Raw genomic sequence first — 13,273 nt, forward strand, 5'->3', positions numbered from 1 at the left:
TTCTATTTCAGTTTGCATATAGGAACCAGTACTCGCTCCTCGAGGGCCCATATTCCTAGAACTCTGAAGATTCTCTTCTGTTTAAGATGCTATCGCAGGTACAGAGATTGTGAGTTATTACAGATTGCAGATAGGAACCGGTACTCGCTTCTCGAGGGCCAATGTTCCTAAAACCCTCCGAAGACTCTCTTCTATTTCAGAAGTTATTTCATATACAGATATTGTGAGTTCTTATTTCAGTTTGCATATAGAAACCATTACAGAGATAGATAACTGTGAGTCACCAACGCTCTCTCAGAACTGTCCCTGGAACCAGGTACTCGCTCCTCAAGGGCTTAACTCTCTCCAGCTACTGAGCCTTCTATGTGAGTGTATCATCTACTTCTGGTTATGTATCCAGCATACCCTGTCTACTCACTATCTATGAGTCTCTCTCTACAGCTCAGTAAAACCCAGAGATAGCAGTCCCAGGATCTGAAGGACTTCAGCCCTGCCGGGCACATCAGCTCACTACTGCCACCTCTGGTGGTTCTACTACCTGTCTCATAAAGAACTGCCTGTGCTGTCTCCATACTCCAGCCTAATCAGTGGTCCCTCTCATGATGTCCTCCTGGGGGCGCTGTCATCTGCCATCAGCCCAAGGATTCACCATTCTACATTAGAATGCTCATCTCTCACTCTTCAAGAGCTGAGTACAACATACTGCTTCCTTGCAGTCTACTCTCAACTGTTGCTGTTCTCTCCCCTCTGGGGAGCAACTCCATAACAGCTCCTACAACAGATTGCTACTCTGCAGTCCTAACCTATAACAGATTGCTAACCCTAGCAGAGTCGCTAACAGATTGCTAGCTCCTCTCCTCTGGGGGAGCAAAGCTCAACAGGATTGCCAGCTCCTTCCCTTGGGAGGAGCGTACCCTAACAGACTGCCAACTCTTAGCAGAAACTCTAACAGATTGCTAACTCCGCCTACAGAGTCTAACAAATCGTTAACTCCGCCCTCCCGGCGGGGTGATCGGCAACAGATTGCTAACGCCTCCCTTCTTGAGGAGTAAAGCGTAACAGATTGCTAGCTCCGCCCTCATGGCGGGGTGATCGCTAACAGCAGCCACCCTCAAATACCTTCACTCTAGTTGGAGATAGGGGCCTGTAAGCATATCTTCCAGTTACTTTGGTCACAATATCTACAGAAACTCAGAAGATACTGGGTACTATAATCTTCCTAGCTCCTTATTGGCTGAGACGGATTTAGTTTACTCTCCTTTGGGAGATGTTTTTTTAGGGATCCATGCAGGTAGGGGAGGTCCCTCAAGACTGACCACTCAGAATTGTAGGCTGCTATGCCACCCCAACATTGGGTATGTGGCTCTCTCAACCTAGACATTGAAAGGTGTATCATAGTCTTCTGGCTCCCAAGAAGGATTTCATGAGGAAGTCCTATCATTTGGAGTGGAAGACATTCACTATGTGCATCTATTTGATGCAAAAACTGCTCGACTACCTTCTGCATCTCTCCGAGTTGAGTTTGAGAGCCAACTTGGGGATCACTTCAGTATAGTTGGTGCTTACCACCACTACGTAGAAGGGTAAACTATTTCCAAGCAGCCTTTATTTATCCATTTTATGAGGGATTTGCTTTGGTTGAAGCTCTTACTGTGTCATGGGATCTGAATGTTGTACTCACCCAGTTGATGAAAGTTCCTTTTGAATCTCTTGACTCTTGTGAGCTAAATTACCTGACCTAGGTGGTCATATTTTGGAGGATTCCCTTTGGCATGCAAAATTAGTGAGTTGTAGGCTCTGGAGACTTATCCACATCACACAAAGTTTTTCCCAATAGGGTAGTTCTATGCACACATTCTAAGTCTGTCTTTGGTTATATCGGAGTCTGCAAATGTGAACGGATGTTGCAATTTAGACTGGAAGGGAATTGTAGCTTTCTGTCTGGAGTGGTCTAAAGCCCTCAGATGGTCCATCCAGCTTTTTGTTTCATTTGACACCATAGCATTGCTCTATTTGGTCAACAGATTGTGTCTTCTGTTCTACCCAGGCAGACTGGAATCTGGTGGGGCATATCAAGGCTCTTAGAGCCATGGTGGCATTGTAGCCCACCTGAGATCTGTCTTCATGGAGATCTGTAATACTGTGGCATGACGTTTTCTCTGTACATGTTCTTCTTGCTACTGTTTTGACAGGGGCTTCCAATGTGACAGTAATGTTAGCCAGTCTGTCCTATGGAGTCTCTTTGGGATGTAGAACTCAATACCATCCTTTTAAGGCTACATGCTGCAAAAAAAAAGTTAGGATGGCCTGTCACCACCAAAAACAGCATTGCCTTTTGGTACTGTTTTGGGTTTTGTTTTTCCCCTTTTTTGTTAAGGCAGCTTGTAGTTTGGGAATCCATATGTATGAGGACTGCCATTCTGCTTGTTCCCGGAGAAAGTGTTGTTACCTGTAACAAGGGTTCTTTGTGGATAGGAGAGTGTCAGTCCTCACAAAACCCTCCCACCTTCCCTTGGAGAAAACAAGTCAGTTTTATCATGAATGAGTGGCCCTGCATAAGGATGCAGGGGAGTGGTCTGGGATGCACTTGCCCAGTAGGGCATCCTAAAGCTTCCAGAAGCTTTGATGTCAAATATCTGTGCTGGGCTCTATTTATATACCACATCACCTCAAGTATGAGGACTGACATACTTCTATCCTCAAAGAACACCTGTTATAGGTAAATAACTCCACCTTTTTAGGTCTTTCTAGGGTTTGCATTGAAAATCTTGCACCATTTTGGTTGCTATTTTTATCTCTCTCTGTCCTCATTGTTCTTACAAAGATGAATTTTACAGAATTCAACACAATACTTGAGGTGGCATCTTACCAGTAATTTGTGCAAGGACCAGACTCACCTCCATTTTCCTACTGGTAATATCTCTTCTCATACAGGTGAGTCCAATGTCTGTTTTTCCCTCTACTTTATCATCTTGATTGCAGCCTTCTTATCATAGGAAAGGAAGCTAGAAGACTTCTTATTTGATAGTTACCAGTTCTTGTCTTCCAGTTGACAACTAATATGCTTTTATGTCGTAGGTGCACAATTTTACACATTTTTGCATTGCATTTTAATTGACAAGCACCAAATTTATATGTAAATATTTTTTAATTGAAAATATCTAATCCACACAGTTCAGTTTATATTTTAAAAAAATACTTATGGTTAAGAGCCACTTAATTGTGAGCCAGATTGTGTGGGGTTTTGATTAGCTCTGTTAGCATCTTGTATCTTTTATATTGCAGACTTTATCAGCTGATAGATGGGGAGAATAAGAAGCACCAATTGTTCACAACATATAATGGCCTAGAACAAGTGGGTCAGAAATTAATGCAAGACATTATTTCATTGCAAGATCAGTTAGCAATATCTGATCAAGAACAGTTCCTTTTTGTGTCGAAGCTGGATGCCGATTTAGAGACTATTTATGATTCACTGTATTGCAAAGGACAGGATCCTTTGCTTAGTGCTCAGGTAAGTGTTTTCAGTAGGTGGCGGGGGCAAAAACATTAATGAAATTCAAGAATGTAGAGAATCCCTAGTAAAGTGAAAGGAAAGACAGAGGTGAAATGGTGTCTGTGACATTGTACCAGGAAATAGCAAACAGGTTCTCATTTGCCATCAGATTCTGTTTTTCACCAATGGATTACCCAAAAATAAGGGAGAGAAAGTATAATTTCAAAGGACACTAAACCACCTTTGGCTTTATTTTTAACCAATTTTTTAAAGAGCTTTAGCAGTTTAGTATGTCATGTAGTATTGATATTTTTGAAGTGAAAAGGTCTGGCGCAGTCGGCTCAAACTAGATAATTGTGCTGAAATTTTGTCTCATACCAAAAGCAAATGCAGTGTTTCACAACTATTGTTCATGGCAAACTTGTATGCCTTTAGACCTGATCAGGTGTGCCACAGAAGTCACTTCTGCTTGATGCTGAGATCCAGGACAGGATCCTGCCTGGATCACAGCAACAAGGGTCACCAGTGGTGAACATGTAGGAGCTTCTTTCTGAGAACATGTAATCATGCATGCCACTGCCTCCTAGCTGCACCGTGAGCCCTAGAGTATGATAATTAATGGGCAACATGTAAGGTATGGATAGCTAAGCCCCGCTTTGTGCAGCACACACATTGCACAGCATTTCTTCATCTTTCCCATCCTGAGCCACCTCATTTGAGTCTTTCTGGCTTCTGTCCCATCTCCAGGTTGAGTGAGATGAGGAAAGTGTGCACTGAGAACTGGATGTGTAGCAGCAGTGAAGGAGCTCTGACAGTCACATGCGGCAGCTAAGGTAATTAACTTAGCCAGCTGCCTGCCCCACACTGAATTCTTTCTTGTCCTGCACTTGTATATAGAAGGAGCTGGTTCATTGTGATGGATTCATGTGTGTCTCCATCCCATCTCTCTTTTTGTTTTAAAATTTGAAAGAGGCAGGTGGAGCTTTCAGTGCTTTCCTAGCTCTTCTTTCCATATGAGTCCTCTCCCTGTCTGCATTGCCTGCTCCCTGCAATTTAGTGTGCCACATAACATTTTTGTTAATAGAAATGTGATTTGGATTTGAAAAGATTGGGAAACACTGATCATTGAATAAGCCAATGTGGTTATCAGACAAATGTTGGCCAAGAGCACCACTTCTATTAAAATAGGATTATAAAAATAATTTAAATATTTTAAAAAATATTTAAATTAATCGCAAGATTATGTAGGCTTTTGTTTTAATGTATATATAGATTCATAACTAGTTTTTGTCCTATTGGTCTGTATAGTAAACTATAACATTGGTATTTATGTATATTTTTTTTATAAGTTGCCTTGATAAATATATGAAATGAAATATACATCTTTATATTTTCTAATTCATAAAATTGACCACTGAAAATGAAACTAAATTTGCTATATTGCTATATTATAGTATAAGTGATAATTATTTGGGATCTGGGAAAGATTGAAAATCACATCTACCACTCTTCTTCACCAACCCCTGCCCCCTCCCCCCCACACACACCCCCCCCCAACAAGAAATGCACTTGCTAAGTACTATGCAATTTATAAATCGAGGCCATTTGTCATTGGAACTGTAGCCTCTGAATAAGATTTCAATAGTTACAGTAGAAAATGTATGTAGTCTTAGTATGTAAACTAAAATTAGAATTTGAACATAATGTATTTATTTATTTTTTTAAAAGGAAATAACAGGACACATTCAACAGCTGGAAGTTCAACTAAATAAATTAAATCAGCTTGTTTTGGAAATTGTTACCGATATGAAGGCAAAGAGAAAGATTCTGGAGACAAATAAATTGCATCAAATGGAAAAACAGCTGTATGTGTATTTCTTCAAAGATGATGAACGTCTGAAGGATATTATAGAAAAATTAGAATCTGAAACACATTTGGTGGATCATGAAAGATAAATATGAAGACTAGTAATCAAATGTTAAGCAAATTATTTTGTATGAAATTGAGACAAGGAATTGTTTTATAAATGAGCTGTTTTTAATTGCATTAATGAACACATGAAGCTTATTTCAGAGTGTTTTCATCTGCACATAATTCCTCATAAGTAATTTTTGTACTGGAAAACACTGTAGTAGCTAATATGATTGGTCCACAAAGGCTTTTCCAGTGAGTAAATCCTCTGCATTTAGGGAGTAGATGATAGAAAAAAGGTTGTATTGGGGTTTTAATGATTTCATATTTAATGTCTCTTGTTTAATAATGTGATATGGATAAAGAACCAAATCTAAGTAGTATCTTTATTAATCTTTTGTTCATGAACCGGTTTAAAAAACTACAGTCATTTTGGAGTATATAGGTAATATTTCTCCTGCTTTAATTTGCCTTATTTACCATATTATCTACTAAAGTCAAATGTACTGCAAAGCTTTTAAAATCTAATAAAGACTCTTTGGATTTACTAAAGTGTACTATAAAATGACTTACAATTAAAGCAACATTAAGGATCATTGTTTGTGGTTTAATAATAAAACATTGAAATATAAGGACTTATAAACTATATATTTTCATTTAGTAGTTACTGTAGGACATTTTAAAAAGCATGTAAAATGTTAGCTAGTATAACATGACATGCTTGTCTCTCAAAAGCAGATTTTAAGTACAACAGTAATATAAAATTAAAATGGTTTATAATGATCATCTTTAAGCTGGAATTTTGCATATACATTAGAGATAGGAAATGGTAAATATAAGTCTTATCATTTAGACCTTGGAGTTCTTCTCATTTTTACACACACACACACACACACCTCAACCATATATATATATATATATATATATATATTATTTTTTTTTTGGAACAGGGACTGACTGTGGCTGCATTAGTGAGACGGTCAAAGTGTTAGGGTCAGTCCAAGGCTGACCATGCCTCGGTGAGAGGCTGTTAAGGCTCCTGGGCAAGAGACTGTGCCAGCACACACCCGTCGCTTGGGAACATAGAATGCACTGGCTTCTGCCTGTGCACTTTAACAGCCTCACTGCCGTCGCCACAGCCACAGTTGGGCCTTGTACCAGCTCCTTTGAGTTGATAGCCTCTCAATTGTTGCTGCATTGGTCAGACCTCAGACTGACACTTTTTCCTAAAGAAAAGGTCATTGGAGAGTGTTGGTTTACAAGAAAGAGTCTGCAGGGGAGGATGTGCCATTGTGAAGATGAGGGAGAAATGGGGGCATGTGACTGGGGACTTTGTTTTTACACTGCTTTTACTCTTTAATATTTAAGCAGTTTAAATTTCAGTTGTTTTAATAGGTTAACTTTTTAAACTATATTTACATCCAGTCAGGATAACTTTCAAACAGCTGTGTCTGGTGACAGCATTTCTCACAGGACAAGCAGGATGGTAGTCCTCACAAATGGGTGACATCGAGGATGGAGCCCTGTACGGAAAACTTTTCTGTCAAAGTTTCAACAAGCTTTGACTGACACTGGCACACTGGGTGCACTGAGCATGCCCAGCCTGCAATTATCCCTGTGAGCCACAGGTGTCTCCCTCAGTCTTCTTTTTTCCGCTCTGCAGTCAGCATAGCGGTTGGAGCTCTGTGAGGATTTTTTAACTAATTACCTCATGGAAACACTTAACTTTTCACTTCAAAAAACACTTTTCCCTGCACAGGTCTCCCTCCGCGTACGTTTTTACGACGCTCGGTGAGTACTAATTCTTATTTTTCGGTCGGTTCCTGTCACTATCTTAAGGCTGTTAACTGACTGAAGCCTTCCCTTCCCCCATTTTTCAGTTAGCTTTAAACAGCTTGCGAGTATCTCTGTGACACTCTGCTTGCTTATGCTAGTGGGGTAGGGATTTTTTCCTTAACTTAGGACCTCTGTAGCTTCAAGTCCTTCGTTCCCTGGTACCCTCACGCAGTCGATACCCTATCGCTACACCGGGACCCGCCTAAACCGCCCTGGGCTTTTATATGTCATCAGCGCCCCTCCCCCCACGGTGCCCTGATGCCTTTATCCATGTTTTTTGCTTTTCAGTGCTACCAGGCTTTTTCCTCCTACGCACTGTTTTTTTCCTTGGGCTTCCTCGGTGCCGTCCCTACCCGGATGCATGCCATTGACGCACACGCTGTTAGTCACTGCCATGCATACTCGGGTCGCCGCCACCGCTGCCCGAGACACTTTTTAACGATCCCAGGGTCACTTCATCGATGCCACCCCCCCCTTTTGGGGATGCCATCGATGCCCCATCCTCCCCACCGATGTCCAGCCCTTTCCATCGGGGGGCATCGGTGCCACATCGATTCGTCGGTGGGCATCGATGCCGGATGGTCCCCATCTGTGGACATCGGTGCCGGATGGTCCCCATCGATGGACATCGGTGCCGGATGGCTTGTCCGTCGATGGCATTGGTGCCGGATGGCCGTCCGTCGATGGCATCGGTGCCGGGTCCTTTTGCATCGATGGACACCGATGCCCAGGTGTTTCATCCATGGGCATCTATGTTAGAATGCATCCATCGAGGGCAGTCGATGCCAGGCTGCTCCCATCGGTGAAATTCGATGCCCAGGTGGATCCCATCGGTGGATATCCATGCCGGCTCGATTCCGTGGATGGGCGTTGATGCCAATGCCAGCCTTATGGCTGGCATCGATGCCCATGCCGATTCCAGGACTGGCGTTGATGCCGGGATGGAATTCATCGACTGGGAGATCCATGCCATCGATTCCATACGTGTCCATATCGATGCCACCGACACACGTGTCTGGGGCACCGATGCCATGTACACTTGGAAATCTGAGTCTGTCCAAATCGATACCGTCAACGTCTGTGGCCCTATAGTTGATGCCCGTGGCCATGCCACAAACGGCATAAATGCCCGCCTCCATGCATCGATGCCCTCGACACCTCCGTTTTCCTTCGGTGTCCTTGACGCCCTATTGATTCGACTCAGTCGATGCCGGTATCTTTTTCAATAACGGCAATGTTTTTCGATTATTCGATTCCACATCGTTTCAAAGATACCTATGCCACTGCTGTCAGTGCCCGTCACTGTCATCATTCTCCTGGCCAGTCATCGACGATTTTTCATACCCATTTTGATGATATCCTCGAAGCCCCTTAGGTTGCCTTCAATATCGTCAATACCGACATAGCACCGCCACATAATACCCTCGCCTCCTCACATTGCTCCACGCTTTGGGTTCTTTTTTAAGCCCCGTATTAGCTTAAGACACTCCATTGTGTCAGGAGCAGAGCAGGCGTGCTGACAGTTCGTCATCGATCGCCTTCCAGGACGACGAGGGCTTCCATCTCGGCGCTGGGGAAAGACCGGGCCGAGCACCGTGGCACCCATCATCGCCGACATCGTGATCGTCCGCCGCTGACGCCATCCAGCACATCGGTGCCATCCTTCTCCAGGCTGGACAACGCTCGGGCAGAGCGACATCACCACTGCCATCAGCACTGTTCCTACAGTTTTGGCAGTCCTTGGTGATCCAGAACTTCCGGATCCAGGTCCGACAGCTTCTGCATTGGCGTCACGACACATCGAGCCGCTGTGACGAGGGAGGGAACATGAGTTCCGTTAGGGCTCCTCTGTTCCTGGCGTGCCCCACCGTCAAGTGGTGTGGGACTATGGCCATCTGTTACACTTAGCAGTCTAAACGCCACTCACGCCTGGCCTGTCTCCTCTGTACCTGTGCCACCATACCGGGTTTCAGAGCGAGATGGACGTTTACGTCCCCGGCCTTACCCTCGAGGACTCCGGAGACCGTCGGGGTCAACAATCTTCACCGGCTCGTCTTGCGGCGATCCACGTCGGATGGTAAGTACCCGCTTCGGCGGCATTCCCATAGAGTTGTGTTCTCCCATTCGGACCGTGGTTCGAAAAGTTCTGGGTCATGTGCCTTTTAGAACTGTATTAGTGTCACATATCACTATGTTAGCTATGTTAGCCACAATATCAGGAGAACCCCTCTATCTTCTTGGGATTGCAGCAGGGCTTCTTCTCTTGTCAGTAACAAGTCCCTGTGCCGACCAATGCTCTGACTCTTGGTTCCCTCCCAACCAAGGTCCAGCTGCATTGGCTGATCTGCTAAACATGAGATTCAGCAACCATTGCCCCATGTACAAGTCCACCTTGAGGCCTGGCCACAGGTCTCAGTGTCTCCTTGTACAGCATACAGAAATGCGGGTACCACTTACCGCTCACACACCTGCAGGAGCCTACATGATATCCTCCATTGGGACACCTCTTGGTCTCCCATCTGGTCAGATATCAGAGCGGCCACCCCACCTTGTACCAAAGTCCCGGTACACTCCCCCAGGCGCTACGAAGTGCAGAGGGGAGAAGGGAGGGGGGTTGGGGAGTTTTAATTGCACTATTCTTTCTTTTAACAGAAAATAGTTACTCTCCCGCACATCCTGGACCTAAGAAAATCCAACTTTCTTTAGACGTCACAGGTACAATGGTATCTTTGGTTACCATCACTCCATACTGCAGTAAGTACATTATTTTAATGTTTCTATGTGCTTTATGGTGAGTCAACATTACAACCCCAAGCTCTGCCGCCGGCACCAGCTTCGGTAAGTGAACTGTCTCTTGCATCACTGTTGGTGAATGCTGTTTTCTCTGCGGAGTGTAACATCATTCACTTTCCTTGCATAGACTACTGCTAACCACTTTCAGTACATGCAAGGAGCTCTCACTTTTTCAGGACTCACTATACATTTACTAACTGGGATTACTGTCACTGCCATAATCCCTTCTGTAACACTTCTGGACACCACAGTCTTAAGACCCTCTTGTCCAGCATGCGCACAGACATTCTGATACATTGTTATATGTCCCTGCGCATATTTTCCATAACCTCAACCTTTCAACTTTTCATGGTTGGGCTATGGGGTTTCTTCCCACTATGCATTTTTCTCATAATTCAAAACTGCTATGGGTTATATTCAGTGACATTCTATACTCAATGGACCTAAGTGGTTTCATTGCTTTCGTCCCTGATTCTTATCCCAGTTCGAACTAGGACCTAGTCTCCTTCGACTCATGCTCGCAATTCCTTAGGGTTATAAAGTTTCTCCTGAAAGCTGTCAACCCATTATGCATCTATTGCACTCCAGCATAGTTTCTCATAAACTTCCTGGACGTTGCACCCATGAGTTATGCCCTTATGCCTTCCAATACTGCTTTTGCAACAATTCTTTGTGCATACAGACAGACAGCATAGGGACAATGTGCTTTCCAACTCATAAGCACGCACAACCTCTTAGCTGCTCTGCTAGACAGCTGCGCAGCTCTACCCTTGGCCCTTGTTCACTTCATGCGTCTTTGGGCCACATATCTAAGAGATTTAATGAACGCTCTATCTGACCTTCTCCACGTAGGTTCTATCCTCTCGAATGGTCTCAATTACATGTGTACAGGGCAAATCTTTTAACGCTGAGTTTAACTAAACTTTCCTCTGCGTCTGCATCATTCCATACGATGCACAGGTTCTGCTCCCTACACATGTTTCCTATGCGTTCCCTTAGATGCCTTTTCTTCCATCAAAGGCCTCTTCAATATATCTCTTCTGCTGCCTCTCGTAGCCAGCATTCTTCTAATGTTGAACTGGGATGGGGTTCAGTATTCTTTTCCCCACTCCCTGACTGAGATCAGTATGCTTCCCATACTTCTCAATCCATCATATCAGTAACCTTTTATTCCCTCACCAGTCAGTCCCAAATCATAGACTTACTGATGTTCTTAGGTTCTGGTAGCGTCACAAAACCTTCTAAACATAAATCTTGCCGTTTAATATGGCAGGCTTTACCTCCTGACGCTAAAAAAAAAAAAAGAGGTATTACCCCTTTTACTTTTCCACCATTTTTTCTTACTCCCTCGGATTCTGTTCTCCAGACATCCTCCACATAGATACACCTTTCTCTTAGGAGGTGTATCGTTTTGGGAGTTGGGTTCCCGTTTTCGGTAATCCTCTCTGAGTCGGCTTACCATGGATTATCCACTGATCAAGCCGCCTCTATTTCTCTAATCACGGAATGAACATATATATTCTCCTTATAAGTCTCATACATTCTACGTTTGAGCCTTTCCATTCCTCTCTTCCACAGTTTGGCAAGGGAACTTCTTTCCCTCTTAATGTCATTCCTGCCAGCAGGGTCCGTGAGTTATGCACTCTTTCCATACTCACCTGACTCCGTTCCTCTGCCACTGAGTAGTTCTACGCATTCAACTTTCTATCCTTTTCAGGTAGATGTTGTATCTCCGTTCCTCAGGAAATACTCTATTAATTTTTCCTAACCTCTCTCTCTCGCCCTAGGGAGAGACTGGGTTTTCCACATTCATGGACAGTAATGCTGCGCTTACATTCTATCTACATTGCACTGCATTCCATGTGAATTCCACTTGACTCTTTCCTTCATGCAAGGGTCAAGCTGCTACTTCCAGTGGCCACACAGACCTAATCCTTCTGATTAAGTGGTCTATATTTCCTTTCCTACCAACAAGCAGACATTTCACTACAACACTGTGGGTATCCACATACTGTTGTGTCCGTCTTAGCCTTAACAGCTTCCCTTTGGTTACTGCTGCTTGTACTTTTTTATCAGGTTGCAGCCTGGAGTCCTCTCCATACCTTCGCAGCCTATTATTGCTTACATTTGACTAGCCGGCATGCTCCATGTTTGGCCAGTCCGCCTACTCTTACTTTTTTCAATTCACTACCCAACATCCTTCCACGAACCCATTATGGTGTTGCGGATGCCCTCCGTTCCCATTTCCACCTCAGTTGTTACGCCTTTGCGCATCTGCGGTGTATCTGGTGCATTCCCGGGCATCCTCAGCTCGGTACTCACCCATTTGTGAGGACTACCATCCTGCTTGTCCTGTGAGAAAGCAAATGTTGCTTACCTGATGTAACAGGTGTTCTCACAGGACAGCAGGATGTTAGTCCTCACGAAACCCGCCCGCCACCCCGCGGAGTTGGGTCTGTATACTTTTATTTTAGTTTCGCTTGCGCTTTTTAGCTATAAGACGAGACTGAGGGAGACACCTGTGGCTCACAGGGATAATTGCAGGCTGGGCATGCTCAGTGCACCCAGTGTGCCAGGGTCAGTCAAAGCATGTTGAAACTTTGACAGAAAAGTTTTCCGTACAGGGCTCCATCCTCGATGTCACCCATTTGTGAGGACTAACATCCTGCTGTCCTGTGAGAACACCTGTTACATCAGGTAAGCAACATTTGCTATATGTCCGTATACGGCTGCATGTAGTTTTACCATAATATTTATAACCTGCATGTATCACAAAATACGCATATCTATATCTTGCAACATACATATGTATGCTTACAAACAAATACATACAATGTATTGAAAGCAAGTATTTCAGTGCATTGAGTGCATATGTGCGTATGAAAACAAAAATGCACGAGTATGTTTGAGGTTTATAAAATAGCATGTGTGTGCGTAGGTGCTACTTATGTGCATATGCTAATTTTTATGCATGTAAGTCATTTAAAATTCACCCCTTATTTATATATATATATATATATAGATAGATAGATAGATAGAGGAACACTGATTAATAACAAAAATGAAATTACTTTGATGTGAATATTTTTTATTACAGTGACATTTTCCCTCATATCAATATTATATAAGTATATATTGCCATCATAATAGGCACTACCGGTACACCAACCTTCATTGCCTTATTACTAATCATCTGGCATAGTCAAAAGAATTTTTTTTAAATGTTTTTTTTTGCA

The 13,273-nt window shown here is 43.4% G+C and overlaps 1 protein-coding gene across 4 annotated transcripts in view; it reads left to right on the forward strand.

Moving 5' to 3' along the window:
* Positions 1-6,016, forward strand: part of HAUS3 (HAUS augmin like complex subunit 3) — a 100,325-nt gene extending 94,309 nt beyond the window's left edge. For 3 of the 4 annotated variants that reach the window (XM_029592340.1, XM_029592331.1, XM_029592349.1), the window contains 2 exons: positions 3,286-3,514; positions 5,225-6,016. In XM_029592340.1, the coding sequence (XP_029448200.1) occupies positions 3,286-3,514; positions 5,225-5,452 (457 nt within the window). In that variant the 3' untranslated portion in view covers positions 5,453-6,016. Of the gene's footprint in view, positions 1-3,285; positions 3,515-4,243; positions 4,330-5,224 lie in introns of all 4 variants that reach the window. The other variant, XR_003854972.1, reaches the window with a different exon arrangement.
* The last annotated feature ends 7,257 nt before the right edge of the window (positions 6,017-13,273 follow it).

This window comes from Rhinatrema bivittatum, chromosome 1 (assembly GCF_901001135.1).
Source record: "Rhinatrema bivittatum chromosome 1, aRhiBiv1.1, whole genome shotgun sequence".
NCBI lineage: Eukaryota > Metazoa > Chordata > Amphibia > Gymnophiona > Rhinatrematidae > Rhinatrema > Rhinatrema bivittatum.